The sequence below is a fragment of the Mirounga angustirostris genome, unplaced genomic scaffold (assembly GCF_029215605.1).
Source record: "Mirounga angustirostris isolate CCGP_5_RB_7025 unplaced genomic scaffold, mMirAng1.0.hap1 SCAF_14, whole genome shotgun sequence".
NCBI classification, from domain to species: domain Eukaryota; kingdom Metazoa; phylum Chordata; class Mammalia; order Carnivora; family Phocidae; genus Mirounga; species Mirounga angustirostris.
Window position 1 is genome coordinate 25,029,828 of NW_026991722.1, and position 20,057 is coordinate 25,049,884.

Sequence of the window (20,057 nt, forward strand, 5' to 3'; positions counted from 1 at the left end):
ACTTAGAAGCTTCTGGAATCAGGACTAAATCACCCAGAAAAAGCTCCTCTCCCTTTCTGTGAACAGTGTTTGGTAAGATTTCCCCACCCTCTCTCCCATCTCCAAAATGCCTTTTGCTCTGATCTCCACGTTCTGCTTCTACACCTTTGCATGTTTGTAAACTGCATTTTTGTAGAAACTTTGGTTTGACAAATGCCTCAATTGTTTCATTAAAATGTTATCTCGCTCTACCAATCTGTGCACTTCTGGCTGTCCCTGCACAGTTTCATGTGACTCAGTAACAGGCAGTGACCAATCTCAGCACGCCCTCGCCAGGCTCCTGGGCTGGGCCGGCCGCCGTCCTGACCAGGCCAGGGACTCAGGAAGGGGGATGGACACTCTTGTCGCCACCCCAAAGAGCTGAAAGACTGGCAAGTTCTAGTCAGAGAGAACCCCTGAGGGGGATCTGTTACCAGGAGGCAGTGGCCCCAGTGTCTTGCCATGGGAGGGATTGTGCAAAACAAGGGACATGTCATCACAGGAAAATAAATCACTGGGCCCCTTTGGGCCCCTTTGATGAAAGACTGGTTTGACCCACTGGGATTGGACAGCCACTTGCTGCTGACTTTTAGAAGCTTCTGGGCCCAAGTCTCTGTCTTTCTAAAGTAAGTCCTTGCCAAATGTTCCAGCGATATTTCTAAGGAAGGGGTAGGTTTGGGGGGTGGGGTGGTTAAGCACGCAGCAAACCACATCTTTAGCGCAAAAGCTATTTTCTGCAGGACCGGCCCGATCCCATGCCTTCGGCTAGGCCACGGTTGCCAGCTTGGGGAGGTGGGGGGCCCAAGTGTCTTCCACCCACGTTCTCTGGACCACTCCTTCACAGCCTTCCCCAGGCCCCAGACCATGCCCCTGCTCTCCAAGACGGCCAGACCGTGGGAAATCTCATTAGCTCCTTGCCTGGCCAGGGGCTCCTTGGAGGTCTCTGCCAGCACACTGGTGGAGACGACAGAAGACTCTGGGAAAGATTTCCTTTGCCGAACACACAGACAACACGGATCTGGGGCGTTTTTGGTTTTTGGTGTTTATTTTTTAAACCCACTTGTAGTCTGGGTTCAGCTGGAAAGCAGGACATACTGAGGGAGGGAACGTGGTCGCGTGAGGAGGATTCTGCTGTGGCTGTGGCGGGAAGGCCCAGGCCCCTTCTCCAGGGAGGCAGGTCCCGTCGCCAGGCTCCCAGCTGGCTCAGGCGAGGTGGGCAGCCCTTGTCGCCAGCGTCCCGACCAGAGGAGCGGTCTCCTCTGCGATCTGCATCCTCAGAGGCCCGGGCAGAGGGCCCCACAGGGCGCCAGCAGCTGAGGCACAGGACTCCGTGGGCAGGTCCTGAGAGTCTGTCACACGAGGAACACTGGCCGGGTTCTGATGCCAGAGACTGGAACGTGGCGTCTGGGGCGGCCCCATGGGGCTGCTCCTCGCGGTGGCCTGGCTGGCGGGGTCCCCGCCCCTGCAGCTGCCCAGGGCGTGATCAGTGGTACATTTCCCACACAACCCCCCCATCCCTCAGAGAAAATAAAATAAAAATTAGAATAAATACCGACTCGGCCAACATTTACATTTACATGGATGGACAGGGCGATCCCTAAACCTCGAAGGTTTACAGACTGATCGAGGAAGGACGAACAGACGAAACTGGGCTGGGGGTGCATGTTCCCCACGGAGGATGGTGGGGTTCCCACCTTCTCCGGGGGAGGTCAGGAGCCTTCTTGGGGCTGCAGTCCCAGCGCTCAGGCAAACCCAAGAGGCCAAGGGGAGCAGGGCTGTGGTGAGCGGGCTGGCCGCCTGAGAGGAAAGCAAGGACTATCTGGTCTTGACTGGGAGGGGGCACAGACCGAGACAGGATCAACATCAGAGGGCCGGACTTCGCCTCTTCACTGCGCCAAGAAAGCCGCGGGGTGAGTAGGGAAAACAACGCAAGCCTTAGAAATGCAATATCCAGTTTTGCCTCCCATCAGATACATTCAGAGGTCAACTTGGATATGGCCTTTCTCACTCAGCAGAAGGGGGGTCTGGCCTGGGGAGGGACTAGGGGTCTGAGGGGCGCCCACTTCTGCTCCCTGGTTCCTGTCTCCCTTGGGAGGCAGCCTCAGAGTCACAGATTTTAATGCTTTACTGTTTTTTACTGTTATTTCCTTAAAAAAAAATTTTTTTTTTTAATGTTTTCCTTCCATGTCTCAAAGAGTAGCAGCAACCTGCATTTAGAAAAACAGCTTACATTGTTATTTGGATTGGCCAGGAAGCACTTTCAAGCAATGGGATAAACTAGGCAAACCATATGTCTGGAACCACCGTGACACGACACGTAATTAAAAATATATTTATATATGTATACATATTTATATCTTACTTCTTCATACTCTGGTCCTAACAGTCGAGGAGGGGTGGCCCTGAGGCAAAACCACCAAGGAGGCCGTTAGGAGGAAGGGGCATTAGGAGGAAGGGGCATGAGGCCCATGGCGCCCACCATACCACCGGCCTCGGCTTTGCAGGGAACATCAGCCCCTGCGTGCTCGCTCTCTGCTTCATGGAACGGGCAGGAGGCCCTGTTCCCCTGGGTCATTCCCTTCCTCTGGGGCCCTGCTTTGTTCTCAGCAGACGTGCTCACACGCGCGCGCACACACACACACACGCGCACATACACACACATGCACGCACGCCTCGCACTCGCACTCACACTCAAGGGGAGCTAGGCCCATTTCAGCCCAGACGCAGCTCTCTGAGGGCTGCCTGGGGGCGGCTCCGTGCCTGGCGGAGGCGGCTTGACTCCTCCAGACCACGAGGTCCCCGGTGCCCCCTCTGAGCCCTCCAACCTCAGTCCAGCTCTTCCCTCGGGGCCTCCCGTGGGGTCCCTGGTGTCCCTGGGCCCCAGGCTGGGCTGAAGGTGCCTGCTGAAGAGGAAAGGCAGTGAGGAGAAGCTCAAGGAGGGGAGGAGGCGAAGGCCACGGGCCGAGGCTACAGACCCAGTCCAGGTAAACCTGTGTCCCCCACACATGTCTCCAATACGCTCTGCCTTGGGACCAGCATAGGCTCCTATCCCGGGGCTGGAAGGTGGGTGGCAGCTGGTGGGGAAAGCCAGGGAGTACTGGGGGACCCGCTCCCCCCGCCCCACCCTGCCTGCTCTCCCAGAAGCGGAGTCCACAGAGGAAAACCTCCAGCCCTCAACCCCTGGCCAGCCTGAGTGGACCAGGCAGCCAAGGCCCTCCAGTGACCCAGGGAACCCAGAAGCTGCTGGGCTCTGAGGTGGTTTAACGGGGGCTTATCAAAGTGCGGGCTCCAGACCCCAGAGCTGGGGCCGGGCAGATGCCTGTGACAACCCCAAAGCCAGCTTCCTAGAGCCTGACTTGCATTCTCCTCCAACAGAGAAGGGGCTCTCCCCAGGACCTGGCCCTTCCAAGAAACCCCAGTCTCGCTCCTTCCAGGCCTGGAAAGATGCGTCGGCCCCGCCTGCTCATTTCACTGTTCTACTCACGACTCAGTGAATGCACCGCCCCCCCCCAGCCCCGGGGTCCGCAGTGCCCAGAGCCCTCCTGGAGCGTACAGACCTTGGCTGTGGGGGGCCTCGGCTTCTGGATCCTGCCCGCGATGAGGCTGGGCCATCGACACAGCCCATTTAGCTAAGCTCCAAGTCCCGGGGAGCCAGGCAGCCCCCAACGGCCACTTTCCCCCCACTAAGCTCGGGAGGAGACCTGTGTGTGGCTCAGGCGACATCACCTAGCCTTTTGGTTTGAATTTGCCCGTCTTGACTGTGCCCCATTCACCACAGCCGCCCCGCCCCCCCAGCCCCAGCCAGGATGGGGTTTAACACACTCCTGGCGCCTGCCACAGCATCAGCCCTTTGACAGAGCAGAGCAGGAAGAAGAGAACAGAGGTCCTGGAAGCCAAGGGCTGCGGAGCACAGGGTTCCAGGGGGACCCCCCTCCGGGGCAGAAGTTTCCAATTACCCTAATTGGCCACTGGCAAGCTATCTGTGGCTAGAATCCTTCCAGAGGGGGCCGGGTTTGATCTTCCACTAATCAGGGGGTCCTCAGTGGTGCTGACTGTGTGATCACAGCTCGGACTCTTTTCATGGAGAGAGGAGACTTCAAAGCAGCTGACTTTTGAAAATAAAACAATAAAACACAAGAGCACGAGCAGAGCCACACACCCCAGCTCCCCTCCCTGCACCCCGCCCCTGGGCCTGAGGCTGGGGGGCCACACGGAGGAGGAACGGGGAGTGGGGAGGGTGCAGCGTGCAGGTTAGAGGAGAAGCCTCCGTCCCCCAGGCCGAGCGTGGCGGACAAAGGCCGTCAATTACGGGCGGCTGGTGGGGACCGTGCCTGCTTTTGTCCTCCCGGACATCTGCTCTACGTCGCCTGCTGCCAGTTGGCGACCGCGGCTGACAGCAGGAACAATGCAAGCCCGTCTCCGACCCACTTTTTCAGCCTTCTGAGGTCCTTTCTGACCCAAGCGGTACCCCGGCGTGCCGAGCTGCCAGGGCCTCGGAGGAGTCACGCCGATGAAACCCCTCGCACAAAGCCCTGCGGGGACGCGGTTGATGGGAGGGGGCGGGGAGGAGCGGGAGTGGGGAGGGGACGACGGGGGCGGCGGGGGGGGGGGCACCATGAGAAAGAAACATGCTTCCCTTATTGGTGTGAGCTGCCGCATGCGTGGGGCTGGGGGGGCTCAGATGAGGGGCGCTCCTCCTTCCCGGTCTGGCTCCAGCCTGGCCCCCAGCTCTGCCTGCTTTCCTCCCCACTTCTTTCTCCCGCCAGGGCCACCCCTGTCCTCCCGCCTGTCCATCTGGCCCTGGGTACCAGGGCCCCAGCTGCCCGCGGGCTGCCCGCCAGGCCCCCTGGCCATCAGGCTGTCAGTTTCTGGATGGTTCTGTTGTAGTACTGTGTGATGGGGGGCGTCAGAGGGTTCCAGCTGTTGGCATGGAGCTCTATGACCTCCAGAAGCAGTGACCGGGTCAGCATCGACTCTGAGGGGCAGAGCATCTTGTCGCGCGCACTGGCCAGGAGCTCGGTCATCATCTCGGGCAGCTGCTCCTCCAGCAGCCGGCCTGTGCTCTGCAGCTGCGGGTGGGGAAGCGGGGCTTAGGACAGGACCTGCGCCCCCGGAATGGCCCCCTGAGCCACCCTGGTTAGGAGGGCCGGGGGCAGGGACAGGAAAGAACTGGATTATCTCTGGAAGGTGCAGGCCAGGCATCTGTGCCCCAGGGAGGACAGGAGGTGGAAGGAGTCAACTGTGAAAGCCCACGTTGACCGACCAATCTGCCGCAGGAATAAGAGGGATTGGGTTATTGCCTGCTCCCTGGGGCTGAAAAGAGCCCTCACTGGGACCATGCCACTTCTGTCTTTCACCCAAGAAAGACTCACCCTCCTACTGGAAGCCTTGCCTGACCCCTGCCCAGACCCTCAAGGGCTGACCTGTTCCCCTCAAAGGTGATCAGGCTGCACCGTGTTAATTTCCACTTGCTAGGATGTCTCTCTAGAAACGAGCTTGGTCATTATCACCTGCACGTCTCCGCATGGAACCTGAGAGCAGGGATGAGGTCTCCTATTTCTCTCCTGCCCCTAATCCCACCTCCCCACCCCAGCTGACCTCTGCCCACACTTGTGACATGAAGTGCGGGAGGGAAATATGAACCGGGGCAGAAGGTCAGCCAGAGGGCCCGCCCTCAGGAGAGGCCCCCGATGATGCTGAACAGCCGCTGTAGGGAGGAAGGGGTCCCAGTGGTCTGGATCATGCAGCCTCAGGCAGTAGCCCCTGCGGGTCCTCTCCACAGTATCTCGATCTCCATCTCTGTCCCCACCCCATCTCATCCCACCCATTTTTCAAGGCTCTGCCTTCTTCATAAAGTCCTCATCGACCTCCCTGGACCACCCTGATCTCTCTCCTCTGACTCCTCAGGGATGCATGCTCTGTACCCATACTTCTTCTCTACACGGTGTTATCATCCCCAGCCAGAGTGACAGCTGAGGGCAAGGACTAGGCTTTCTTCTGCCCTATGTCCCTGTCACCAAGTCCCATGTATGGTACCCAGATGGAGCCCCATAAATGAAGGGACCATCCCATAGACCTGAGGCTGTTGTCCCGGCTCGCAGCACCTCTGGCCCCCGAGAGCCTTGGGAGTGGCCTGGAGGCCGGGCAGAAGGCACCTGAGAGGTGTGCTCACACAGCCCGGACAGGCCCTGGGTGCTCACGCAGGAGACACCTGTCCTCACAGCCACTCTATTCTAAATGACTGCGCTGGTTTCCCAGAGCAAGGTTTGCCCCTGAGGAAGATCCCAGAGAAAGAGTTTCAATGAGTAGTGGCCCCACTTTGGGACCAGGAGTGGCGCCTCCTAAGTGGGTGTTTTGTAGCAGAGGGGTCCAACGTGGGACCTCAGGCCTCAGGCATCTTCCCCAAACTCTGCACCACCATAGCCAAGGGAAATATTTGGGGGTGGGGGTCACCTGGAATCTCTTAAGTCATTTATGTGGTGTGCCTAGTACAAGGAGAAGGTGGTCTTGGGGACAGAAGGACAGTGCACAATGCCAGCACTTGGTCCTTCTCTCTAGAGAACCAGCCATCTCTTCCTCTAGCTAGTGGTGGGCTGGTTACCCCATCCACATTTACTCTGGTTTGGGGTTGATAATTCTGGATCCACGTTGGCTCAGGAAGCCATTCCCCACCAGCCCCGTCTACACACCCTTGCCTGGGACTTGTGGGTATGTCCGGTGATCCTTCACCGCCCACAACTGTTAGGCGTGAGGGGCACACCAGGTCTGAGGTCAGAGATGCTTACCTCCATCGAGCAGCACAGGACGGCATCTTCTTTCACATCCTGAGATTGCAAAAGCTGTAGAAAAGAGAGGCAGAGAACACTCCTGAGGGGGCGGCACGCGAGCTCCCAGGCCCCTGCCGCTGGACCCCAGCCCTAGCCCTGATGCAGCCTGGAACAGACATGTCGGAGGGGAGGGCTGGGGAGAGAGCCCACAAAGGTCCGAGGACAGGAGGAACACAGCGATTTCTCTGGCAGGATTTGAGCAGCTGGAGGACCACAGTGGTCATAGAGCCCGGGTGCGCCGGCCAGGTCAGAAGGCTCAGCCATGGTCTCAGGAGCTCCTGGGCCCTGGCTAGAGGAGAACTTCCAGAAATCATGGTGCTCTTCTGCAAAACCATGGCTGTGCTGACTTACCCAGAGGCTGGAACTGCTTCCTGACCAAGGCCGTGGCCAGGCTGCTTGGTGCTGGGACTGGCCATGCCCCCATCCAGGCTTCCCTCTGCCTCATCTCATTCCTTCTCTCTCTCAACTGAGATATAATTCACACAACATCCAATTCCCCATTTTTAAGTACACAACTCAGTGACTTTCAATATATTCACAAGGTTGCGCAACCATTAGCGTTACCTAACTCCAGAGCATTTTCATCCCCCCCAGCCCCTGGCAACCCTTAATCTCCTTTGTCTCTCTGGATTTGTCTGTTCTGGATTTTTCACATAAATGGCATCACACAGCATGTGTCTTTTGTGACTGGCTTCTTCCATTAACAGAACTTTTTAAAAGATCACCCATGTGGTAGCATGTACCAGTCCTTTGTTCCCTTTTATGGCTGAGTAATATTCTGCTATATGGAGAGACCACATTCTGTTTACACATTCATTAGCTGATAGACATATGGGCTGTTTCCCCCTTTTTGGCTATCATGAATGATGCTGCTCTGATCGTGTACAGGTTTCTGTGTGAGCGCATGTACTCAGGTCTCTGGGGGTCCTTACCTCGGAGCGGAATTGCTTGGTCATGTTGAGCTTTCTGGGGTCCAGCAAACTACAGTGGTTGTGCTATTCTGCATTTTCTCTAGCAATGTCTGAGGGTTCTGATTTTTCTACATCCTCACCAATATTTGCTATTTTCTGCTTTTTCATAAAATGTCTGTTTTTCCTAATTCCCAGTAGAAACTTTGAGGCACAGCTTCAGAGAAGCTCTACAGTCTTTTTTTTTTTTAAGATTTTATTTATCTGAGACAGAGAATGGGAGACAGAGAGCATGAGAGGGGGAGAGTCAGAGGGAGAAGCAGACTCCCCGCCAAGCAGGGAGCCCGATGCGGGACTCGATCCTGGGACTCCAGATTCATGACCTGAGCCGAAGGCAGTTGCTTAACCAACTGAGCCACCTAGGTGCCCCAGGAGCTCTACAGTCTTGTTCTTCACAAACCCCATTGACCACCTCTCCCTCTGTCCCCTTGACTGGCCGGAGCTGCTTTTCCCAAACCTTTACGTACGTGTCCACTGCCATCCCCCGCCACACTGACCATCACATCCCTAGGAGGACCCTGCATTTGGATTATCTGCCACGGATGACTCTTCCCTCTGCTGGAACTCTCCATACTTGCCCACCCTTCAAGGCCCACAGCTTTCCTTGGAGACCTCTGGATCACCCCAGGCCCTGGTGACCCCTCCTGCTTCTCACTCCCCAGCTTTCCCACCCACTCAGCATTCCACACGAGTGAAAAGGCATTTTCCAGTGGGAACTGCTTGCTTTCTGAAGGCTGGGACAGTGCTGTGTTCCTATTTGCCACTTTAACACCTAGCCTGGCCCCTGACAACAGTAGGGAGTCACTCAATGTTGGTCGATATGATTCATGCATTTTTGTTGTTGTTGTTTGTTAGTTTTAAAGGAAGGGTGGAGGGTGAGGAGAGCACAAGAGGAAGGCACTTTTAGGGTGAGTGTCCTCGTTCCCTGAACGAGAACTGGAGTCAAGGTTTTTGACGCGGGTGTGACGTGTCCAAGCAGAGGTGAAATCACAGGGGGACTATTCCTGCTGCCAGCTTGAAATCCGAATTGTGCACATCCTCACCTCTCCCCTTCTCCTGTCATGTTGCATCCATCCACCCAGCCCGGGGGCCCTCCCAGCAAGAGCCAGAAGCATTCACCTCAGGAGGGCTGAAGATTCAGGGCGAGCTTTGCTATGTGCCCGAGGGGCGTGTGGGGCATCGAGAGGCCACAAGAGGTCAGGGGACAGACAGGTCAGTCCTGGCTGCACTGGCCAGAGATGCTACCAGGGCCCAGGCCTCCTTCCCTGCCCTGCCCTCTCCCTGTATCTGTCAGAACTGGGCTGGCTAGCCACATAGAAGCCATTTTGGTATGAAGGAACAGAGGTAGTCCTTGACCTGCTCAAATGAAAAGCAGGCGGAGAGCAAGGGACAAGCCAGGGGAGGGAAATGGTGCCACCAACACAAAGTGACAGGCCTCGAGGCCACTGGAGTGCACGTTCTACTTACTGACATGGGCCTGAAGCCCAGCCTTTGTGCTCTCGTCACTGGCCTCTTCAGCCACCACAGGCTCGGACCTTACTCGCTCGCTCTACTCAGGGCTCTGCCCAAATGTCACCGTACCAGCCAGGCTCCCCCACCGGCCTCTGTGACACCCACCAGCCCCGCTCACCTCCTGGCTTACTTCTTGCTGTCGCATAGCTCGCCCCTGACACATTATCTACTTGCTCGTCTGCTGTCTGTCCCCGACCCGGGAGAAGGCAAGCTCCACCAGGGCAGGGCCTGTTTTGTCCCACTTCGAGGAATGTGTCCTACACATGGACCCAGACATGCCCCATGACACGGATACAAGGTTTTTGCTGCACAATCGTTACAGTAAGAGCAGCAAGGGGACTGGTTAGAGAATTACAATACGTAGGCATAGAGAGCACCCTGCAACACGCTGCTGTCCCTCGCCTGCTACACCCGGACCTGCTTCTGGAGTTTTCTTGTCTCCCGGAGCTGCAGACCCCCAAGGGGAGCCAGGGGACCCTCCCACCAAGCCAGTGCCTGGTGGGCCTCTGGGAGGCACATGGGGAAGGGCGTCCCTCATTTAGAGGACCCAAGAAGCTAGAGTGAAGACCAGGAACCAGGTTCTGGAGAAAGCTGGGGGAGGCGATTCACCTTGCAACGGGCCTACCTACGGCATGTGGTCCCCACCCAACCCAGCCTGCTCGGGGAGGGGCTGGGGCACAGACTGGGAGGGGCCCCTGGCCATCTAGGATGGGGTCAGCGTGGGAAAGTGAGCCTAGCCCTGTTCACTCTGCAGGGGAGATCGGGACTCATCTAGAGTAGGAGAACCCTGTAAGGTTTGCTGGAATTTCTTTCTGAACATAACTGTTCCCTAATAGGTTTTCTGTAGCACTTACTGGGAAAAAAAAAAAAAGCCTTAAAAACTGCTAGTGTAAATGACAAGAGGTGCGCCTGGGTGGCTCAGGTGTTAAGCATCTGCCTTCGGCTCAGGTCATGGTCCCAGGGTCCTGGGATCGAGCCCCACATCGGGCTCCCTGCTCGGTGGGGAGCCTGCTTCTCCCTCTCCCACTCCCCTTGCTTGTGTTCCCTCCCTCGCTGTCTCTGTCAAATAAATAAATAAAATCTTAAAAAAAAAAAAAAAGAAATGACAAGGAAGGGGGGAATCTGGAAGAAAGGGAACTCTTGAAAGGGAACTCTTAGAGATGGAGTACGTACTAGCAGTTGGGTGGGGAGGGGGGACCAGGCCGAGCTGGCAGCTCGTGGGAAGAACAGGGTCCACTCTGGATGCATCTAGCACATCGGCTGACACACAGTAGGTGCTCAAGGGGGCTTGTCGTGGTAAGTTGAAATGCCCCTCGGATCATGTTCTGTCCTGAGATTAGCTTCTTAGGGGCTCTCGGGACAAGGGAGGTAACCTTATGGTAATACTGGTAGGAGTCAGGGCCTGACAAGTACTAGATGTTCTGAAAGGTGATGGTTTCTCCCTCCAAGCAGCCCCCTGAGCTGCTGACAGCACAGTGTGAAAAGCTTCCTTGAGCCTCCGTATTGTTGCCAGCCAAGCCCCCAGCTCTGGTGAGCAAGTGTCCTCTTCTTCCCATTCCCTCTAACCCCCCAAGCCTGGCCTGCCCTCTGCTTCCTGATGGAGGCTGGGAACTGCAGAGTGGGCTGTCTTTCTGCTCCTTCTCTTTCTTCCCCACATCCTTATGACTGGGCTACTTCCCTTCCAGTCCCTTCTCCTCTGTGTGCCCAAACTCCCAGGCCGCCTGGCTCTCTCCCTGGAGGCCCTGGCTCCTGGCCAGCCAGGCAGGGGACAGACACAGGGTGGGGTGCTCTGCAAGGCCAGGGTGGCTTGCCCAGGCGCTCAGGCAGAGCTGTGGGCGGGCTCCCAACCCCAGGCCTCCCCTCCAGCCTTATCTTCCACTTGGTTGTTTGGGAAAGTCTGTGCTAAGCCAACAATCACATCATGCGATAGGTCCTCTTGCAAATGGCTTGCTGGGTTTTCTCAGGGAAGCGGGGGAGGACTGGGGTGGGTCACTACACTTTTCGTTCAGAGTTGCTGGGTGCAGGGATGTGAAGGGAATCTGCCGGGAGGCCGCAGACCGCTCCCTGTTCCCCCTGCAAATGCTGTCCTGGACTCTCATGACCAGTGTTGGGGAGCAGCATCTCAGAGCCCTAGAGCTGAAGGGGCTTCGGAGAGTGTCCCCCTTAACTTCCCTGGACCCTAACTCCAGAGCATCTTCATCCCCCCCAGGCCCTGGCACCCCCTAATCTCCGAAAGTCACACCCTGCTGCTCTTTGTGGTGTAACAAGAGGCTGACCTCCACACCCAGGAGCCCCTGACACAACTCCACAGGGGCTCCCTCCCGAGACCCCTTTCACTGCCCCTCTTAGACGCTCCCACGCGTCTTGGCCATCAGCGGCTCTCCAAGAATCTGTCCCTACCTGTCGTTTGCAGGCAGTGTCCCAAGTGCGGGATCTTTCCACTCTTTTCCATCTTGGCCAGATTTACCTGTTCTGTGTTCCATTTCTTCAGCACTCTGCTTTTTCCCAAGGGACAGTTCGGGTTTCGATGAACAAATCCCTACTGGTAGGTTGAGGGGGGCCAACGAGCTCTCTTGTTTATGTATGCTCCATTTGCAATCTTTTGGAGACAATGCTTTCTTTTCTTTTCTTTTCTTCTTTTTTTTTTTTAACTCCAAGATGAATCTCAAAAAGTAATGGCAACTCGAACAGGTACTCGTCCATCCATGTTCACAACAGGCAAGAGAAGGAAGCAACTTGAGTGTCCGTGGAGGGAGGGATAGATGGATGAACTCCTGTGGTCCATCCACACAATGGAATGTTCTTCAGCCTTCAAGTGGAAGGCAGGGCAGATGCCTGCTACCACATGGATGAACCTTGAGGACATGACGCTGGGTGAAATGAAGTGGTCACAAAAGGACAAATCCTATAAGATAACACTTTTTTTTTTTTTTTTTAAGATTCCACTTCTATAGTCAGAATAGTCAAATTCATAGAGACAGAGAGTAGAATGGCGGTTGCCAGGGGCAGCCAGGATGGGGGCCTGGGGGCTCAGGGTTTGATGGGGACAGAGTTTCAGCTTGGGATGACAGAACGTTCTGGAGGTGGATGGTGGTGATGGTGGTACAACGTGAACGTCCTGGATGCCGCTGAACTGGCTAGAACGTGGCTAAAACGGTCAGTTGTGTGTTCTGTATACTCTACCACCATAACGAACTGGTTAAAGTCAGTCGTGGCCGGGGTGGGCACTTGTGGGGTGGGCAGGCCATGCTCTGCCTGGGCAGGACTCCCTGCCCCCTCCTGCCACTCAGGAAGAGACGCTGCACCCATGGAGGAGGCCGGGTTGCCCCACCTGGGGGCTGCGGGCCCTCGAGTGGGTGGGAGGGGCAGGCCTCTCATCAAAGTCTCCGGCAGAGAGAGGGGTGTGGGCGGGCTGGGGCAGGCAAGCCACCCGCGCCCTCGGAACAGCGAAATGTGTTTCTTGGATGAGAATCCAAGGCAATTGTGCGAGCCCACACAGTGTTTGTTCGGAAGCTAATGCATTCCTGTCCTATTGTCTCTGCCGGAGACTTGTTGTGGGCACACCCATCATATCCTCCCTCAGGGAGAGGCCAAGGTGCTCGCAGTCAGGCTGTGGGAGGCCCAACAGCGCCGAGGGAGACAGGCTGCTTGGTGGGAGCATCCTGGAGTCCCCAGGGGAAGGTCCCCAGGGCACGGGCATGCTGCCCAAGGCGAGCCGGGATGTAAACCGGCTGGTTCCTGGGGATGCCACCCCGTGGGAAGGGAAAGGTGCTGATGGAAGGACCCAGGGGGCTGCCTCCCTTTGCGGGAGGGGAGTGATTACCGTAGACGGCCATGTCTTGCCTTTCCATCGAAGAGTGGGTGCCACCTTGAGACGGGCTGGCCGGTCCCCCCCAACCCTCCGTCCCCTGACCCCTTCAGCTCACCGACAGCACAGGGTTTCCACCTTGTAGAGCAAACCCACGAGGCCTTATGCAGCCATAGCCAAAGTCCAGCTCAGACCCTGCCTGCGGGGGCCTCTCTGCTTTGGGCAGGGGGTGAGGGAATGGCAACCAGAGAGCACAGCGAGGTTTCAGAGAGCATGCGATGCGCTCGTTTTCTGGAGAACAAGCTCACAGAGCCCTGATGGCCTGGCTGGGTCTACGGAAGGGCCAGGGATGTGGTCTGGAAGCATGGAGGACATCGCAGGAAGGTGAGAGAGAAGCGCCAAGAGTGGGGGTGGGGAGAGGTCTGCAGTGGCCATGGGAGCCACGGTGCTGACGATGGAGAGGAGATGGCCGTAACACAGGCAGAGGGTCTGGACCAGTGACTGGGGTGGGGAGCTGCACGTGACCACCGGCCCCTCAGGAGCACCCTTGGGTTTGAGTTCCAGCCCTTCCATCCTGCGCCTCTGCTGGACCTGGACTGGTATCTACAGCTAGGTCTGGAGGACAGCGTGGGAACTGATGCTCTCGATACCGACCCTGACTCATCACAGAGAGGATCTATTAGTCGGGGTCTCTTCAGGAAGGCAGGAAAGGAGATAATCTATCCGAAAAAGGCTGTCATCAAAATTGTGCGGCGGGCTTAGTGTCAGAAGACCTGCTACTCACTAAGAGTAACCCTGGGCATGTCACTTAATCACTCTGTACCTCACTTTCCTCACCTGAGAATGGGGATAATACCTGCCTTGAATTGTTTTGAGAGTCAACTGAGATCATGTCTGTGAAGGAGCTTTGAGAAGTGCAAAGCTTGATCCAAATGCAAGGTGTGATTATTGTTATTAAATCTGTTTCTTTATAAACATATATTTTCCTTGAAGATCTTGGCACACTCTTTATGTACCATCCCATTTACCCTCATGACACTCTTGTGGATACAGGGAAAGGCCACGGCATTATTATCTCTATTTAATAGATAGAGAAACTGAGGCACAGTAGTTAAGTGGCTTGCACAAACCAGACAGCAAGTCTGAGAAGAACTAGAAGGTGTTCAAGAGTCCTGGATCAGCATCCTTTCTCTTGGAGAATTATTTTAATTTCACTCACATTTGCTAATTCTTATTTTGGTGGCCGGAGCTCATAATTCTTAATTTTGTTGACCAGTGACAAGAATCAACCTGGACCTTCACAAAATTGAATTGATTTTACATATTCTTTGTTTGCATTGGCCATCATCTATACATCCATCCACACATCTATCCACTGTACCCGTCCACACCTCCATTTACTCACCCACCAACTCATTAGTGCATCTATTCACCCAACTCTGCAATCATCCATCCACCAGCATATCCATTTATCCATCCATCTATTCTTCTATCTACCCACACATGTATCCAACCTTTCATCTACCCACTCATTCTTTCATCCATCTGTCTACACACTCACTCACTTATGCATGCATGCATGCATGCATCCATCCTTCTACGTAGCCATCTTTTCAACAACAGTCATGGAATACCTACTTTGTGCTAAACATTGTATAACTACAGGGATAACAAGAAGAATGAGACTTGGAACTCATAGTCTAGCAGGGGGAATCAAGAGATTGTGCTAGGTATATGGGGTTGAAGCATGGGATGGAATGAGGATGGAGAACATGCCAGGCATATGGTATAAGCAGCAGCATATGGCATATATGCACAAAAGCAAAAAAAAAAAATGTGAACTAGCAGAGTGAACTGGTGAATTACAAGTATTTCAGAATGCTAGCATATATAGTGCTGGGGGAGAGAGAGAACATGATGACAAAGAAGGCGAGGGCCACATCCTAAAGGGCTCTTAGCTGCCATGATACTGTGTTTTGATTTTATCCTAAGGGATGGGAAAGCCACCGAGAGATTTTTAACTGGAGAGTGCATTTTGGAAGGTCCTTTCTTTCTTTCTTTTTTTTAAAGATTTTATTTATTTATTTGTGTGAGAGAGAATGAGAGAGAGCACATGAGAGGGGGGAGGGTCAGAGGGAGAAGCAGGCTCCCCGCCGAGCAGGGAGCCCGATGCGGGACTCGATCCCAGGACTCCGGGATCATGACCTGAGCCAAAGGCAGTCGCTTAACCAACTGAGCCACCCAGGCGCCCTGGAAGGTCCTTTCTTGCACAGTGTGGCAAACAGAGGGTTGCAGGCAAGGCGACAGTGAGGAGGCTGCTGTGAGAAATTAAAGTGTCTTCAATCGAGGCAGGAGAAATGGGAGGACGTATGTTTAGGAGGCAGAAGTGAGGGTGAGGAGAAGGACAATGTAGAAGATGGATAATCCCCATTGGGTTTGGCCAACTGGATGAATGGGGATGCCATCAATGATTGTAGGAAGGCATGAGGAGGTGGTTTGGGGGGATGTGAAGGAGTTCAGCATTAGAAATACTGAGTTCATGGTTCTGGGGATGATTGGGGAAGATGACTTGTGGGCGACTGGCAATCCATGATCATTAGTGCCAGGTCAAGGCCGTAGGTGTTAGCAAGATGAACTGGGGGAAGACCCAGATGAGAAGAGGAGAGGAGGGTAAGGGCTCCAAACCTGGAAAGGGTGATGGGGGAGGAGGAGGAACTCCTGAAGGAGCAAGAGGGCAGTCAGAGAGCTAAGAGGAATGGGAGGAAGTGATGCCATGGAAGCCAAGACAGTTCTAAGAAGTACAAGGTCAGGGGTGTCAAATGCTCAAGAGAGGTCAAGTAAGATGAACAATGACCAGGGCCCCCTGGATCTGGTGATTAGGGCGACCTTTGCCATGATGAACTTCAGAGCAGGGGTAGGGACAGACGGAAGGCTGGATCACATAGGATTGGAGAGCGAGAGGGAGGCCGGAAGTAGACCCAGCAAGAGTACACCATCTCTTTCTCTTTCTTTGTGGGTTTCCACTCTTTCTTCTCTTCTCTCTCTCCTTTTCTCCTCTTCCTTCCTTCCTTCCTCCCTCCCTCCCTCCTCCCCCTCTCTCTTGCTTTCTTTTTGAACTTGCCTACGGAAGAGAAAAAGGGTAGGACCCTGTGCCAGGGTCAAGGGGAGCAGTTGTTACGGTGGGAAAGGCAGAGATGAGCGGGTGGAATGCAGGAGAGAAGGGGGTCGTCGGAGGTGAGGAGGACCAGGTGCAGAGCTTAGCCTTAGGTAAGAGAAGTGATAGCGCTCCATACCCTCTGACACGGACAGGAGGGGTGAGGCTGGCTGTAGACACAGGTGCACATATGTGTGGATGCTCACGCTGGCCAGCCTGTCAGGGCAACTATGAAATCGGTGCTGTTCTAGCTTCCTCACTTGCTATCAGTGTTCTGTGCCGGCCTGCATTTCAGCCATCCCCAGGAGAGGGGGGATTTGCCCCAAATATCACCCTGCCACTAGCCTAATAAGGAGCCCTGGTATGGCGGCTCTGATCAGATGTCAAGGAAATTCATGGTTCTGACCTGGACTTCAGTCCAAGCTTGTGCCCTGCGGTCTGGCCGTCAGCCCTCCTAATAACTAAGGCGGGCAGGCGGGCACGCACCCTAGCTGCGGACCAGGTGCCCTGGAGGGAATAATTAGCCTCCTTCCTGCAGAGCTCGCAAACCGCCTCGTACAAAGTGGCCACAGTAAATGTCACGTGGGGGAATGCTTCATCCCACAACTGGCCCCAGGGGGTGGAAATGTAATCTGGGGCTCAGAGCAGACACTGAATCCTGCAGACACCGGAGCCAGTGGATGGGGCCATGGCTCCAGTGGCCCCTCTTGGGAGCCAAGCCCTGGCCAGTGGCCCACTCAGGAGGCGACTTCTGCTCACAGAGTCCCTGAAGCCCATATGTTCCCAGGACCCTGGGTCGGGGTTTGGAACCACAGGGACGTTGGCCATGACTGCTGTCAACACCTCCCAGCTCCTTTAGTGCCCTCTTTTCCCTTCTAGAAGCCTTGCCTGTCCTCTCTGTGGCTCGTTTTGCATTCACTTCCCGGACATCCATGGATCTCCCCTAAAGGATGAATGGAAAATGCCTGAGGCAGCTCTGAGATTTTACCTTTCCAGAAGGGGTCTCCTGAGGACTGACCAATACCTTCGGGGTCCTCAGTCATCACCTGGCTTACATTTTTGAATGCTTGCTCTAGAGGTGAAGCTCTGCGCTGTGTGTAGGCTTTAAGATCCATTTTATCCTCTTACCAGTTTATCTGAGGTAGCTCTCTTCACTTATAGCTGCAGAAACTGAGGCACGGGGAGTGGGGTGACTTCCCAAGAGCACACAAGTAATGGAAAACCGGGATTTGAAGCTAGGTCTCATCTGCCTCCATAGCCAAATGACATCACCACTGCCCCACCGCACGTGAGCATCCACACATACGTGCACCTGTCTAAGTCCCACATAAATGAGTCTGGTGGGGGGTGGTCAGCAAAAAGTGGGGTCTGTCTCGGATGGCTCTGGTTTTCACTTGCCATCCCAAAGTAATTAGTAAGTGTCCCTTTTGCTCACAAAAGGGCCCTGATTTGGATGGTACATTGCATCGTCACCCAGACAAGGGGAGGGGTGCTGAGGGGTTGGGCGCCCCCCGGATTACCAGCTGACCTCTAGCCTCTTCCACTTGCCCTCCTTGGGCTCAGCGCCCCTATTTATCAAGTGAGTGAGTGAGTGCTCCTGCCCACCTCTGAGGGGTTCAGCTGGCGGGGCGGGGAGAAGGGCACTGACGTTGACAAAGCATCCTGCTTCCAGCAAGGTGGCTGTCATTGCAGGGGATCATGACACCTGCTGTGGGGCCTCACCTGAGCCAGCGCTAACTGCTCCCCAAGGACGGAGCTGGGAACAAGATGGAATGATGATAATGAATGCCCTGTCCCCTGCTCTGCTGGAGCGCTGGGGCCCTGGGGAAAGCAGCTGGTGGACAGGCAGATGGAAAAGCAGTTATTCTGCAAGCTTCCCCAAGGGAACTTGGCCAAGAATGCCTGGCCTGGAGGCACTGGGTGTCGGGTGGCACCTGGGACCTTCACCCCTTCCCAGGTACCCCACCCCTCTGAAAGAATGGCTGCATTTTGTGTCTGACTCAGCACAAAACGGCTCCCTGAGACAGGAGGAGGGGTTTAGGCTGGCTGGGGGCCAGGCCCGGGGCTCTGGGTGGTGGGCAGATGCCCCTCTTGCGGCCCATCTCTGAACTCACAGATCTCTCCTGGTGCCCACCGGGCTGGGACCCCCGGCAGGCACAAGGAGAGGGCCATCAGCTCTTAGCTTCACCTCCCCCTGCCCCTGGCCCCTGGCCCCGTCCCCCCCACCTCCACCCACCTGAGGCCTGGACTTGACCTTGCTGGCTTCGGGGGTGGGTGTGATAAGCGTCTTGGTGGAGGGAACTAGCTGCCTGCAAAGGCATTTTCCGCTCTCTAAAGTAAACAATCAAACAGGAAATTAATCGAGAAACCCACATCAACGGAAGGTTCAGGTTGTGATTTTCACAGCCCCAGAGCCAGGAAATTCAAAGTTAGAGTTCCCATAGCAACTTGCCTGTAGAATCAGCTGCCAGCACGCTGGGCTGGAATGAGACCCCGAGGGGTCAACTAGGCCAGCCCCCTGCCTCTAGGAAGCACAGCCCAACGTCAAGTCTGAAAGTCCCGGGCTCCACTGCTCTTCTGAGTGGACCAGCAGGCCTGGGAAGGAGTTAGGAGTTGCAAGGCCAGGGCTCTCTACCTTAGTCCTCACCGCAGCAGGCCTTGTAAGCCGATGGACCAGCGGATAGCTCAGGGCTGCAGTTTTCTCTATTCCCATATTCCAGCCATTATTCCCGTATTCTAGGAAATGACAATGGTACCGAGGCCTGCCAGACACGCGTGGGAGGGGCCATGCGCTGCATGGCACGGCTCCCATTCCGTGTTCTCTTCTGTCCTGTGATGGCCCCTCGCTTCCATCCCAACCGCCTCTGAACCTTGGCATTACCCTTTGCCACCCCCTCCCCCCGCTGGTTTTCCTCCAAGACACATCTCAGTTGACGGGGCAATTCCAAGAGCTTTCAGGACAGCCGCCCAGGTGGCTCCATTTAGTGGGTGCTCTTCTCCTCCATCTGCCCCCCCCCCGCCTTTCTGGACCAAATCTATACTATTTTCATATTCAGGCAATGCACCCGGACTGACAACCAGGTAGCTTAAATTGGCACTGGAGGCAAGTCCTCCCCCTTCAAGTATGTGGGGGGTTGTGTGTCTTGGGTGGGGTTTTCTTTTGTGTGTGACTTGTGAGGAGTCCCCACCTGGCAGGAAAGGAGATAAGGGTGTTGGAGCTCAACCGAGAAGGAAACCGTCTGGAATCCTTCCCCGAGAGTCACTCTGCCTTCCCACCCGAGTGGCCCCCGGTGGCTGGCTGGCCTTCTCTGTGTGGCTCTGTGGCCCGGGCCCGGGGACCCTCGTGGCGAGGCATGACGAGGCTAGCCGAGGCAGGCGTGGGCGCTCCCCGGGCACCAGGCCTGTGGCAGAGGGTGCCTGGCCCGCCCGCCCGGCCGGCCCTGGAGCCCGCGCCGTGAACTGAGCAAGGCAGTGGAAAGAGAGAAGTGGCGCCTGCTGGAAAGCAGACAGAGCGCCTCCTTGATTTCCTGACAGGCCTAGCCGCATGCCAGGGGCTGATGGGCCAGCTCCGAGTGCCCGGCCTCGCTTGCGAAACAGTCCCTTCCTCCTCTGGGTCGGCTTTCCCGGTGGCCGAGCCACTGTCCAGCCGCCCGAGTCCCTGAGTGAGGCCTCCCCTGACCCCTGCCACCTCGCTGCCTTCTCCTGAGTCTCAGCACAGAATCCGGTGGGCAGGCTGGGGAAGCCAGGACCCCTCCTGGTGGTGCAAGGTC

The 20,057-nt window shown here is 55.8% G+C and overlaps 1 protein-coding gene across 9 annotated transcripts in view; it reads right to left on the reverse strand.

The window, feature by feature from the left end:
* Positions 1-1,044: 1,044 nt before the first annotated feature.
* CTIF (cap binding complex dependent translation initiation factor) overlaps positions 1,045-20,057 on the reverse strand; it is a 290,202-nt gene continuing 271,189 nt past the window's right edge. For 7 of the 9 annotated variants that reach the window (XM_045886755.3, XM_045886749.3, XM_045886754.3 and 4 more), the window contains 2 exons: positions 6,804-6,857; positions 1,045-5,087 (listed from right to left, as the gene is read on the reverse strand). In XM_045886755.3, coding sequence (XP_045742711.1) covers positions 4,872-5,087; positions 6,804-6,857 — 270 coding nt within the window. In that variant the 3' untranslated portion in view covers positions 1,045-4,871. The other 2 variants (XR_010407187.1, XM_045886756.3) reach the window with 2 other exon arrangements.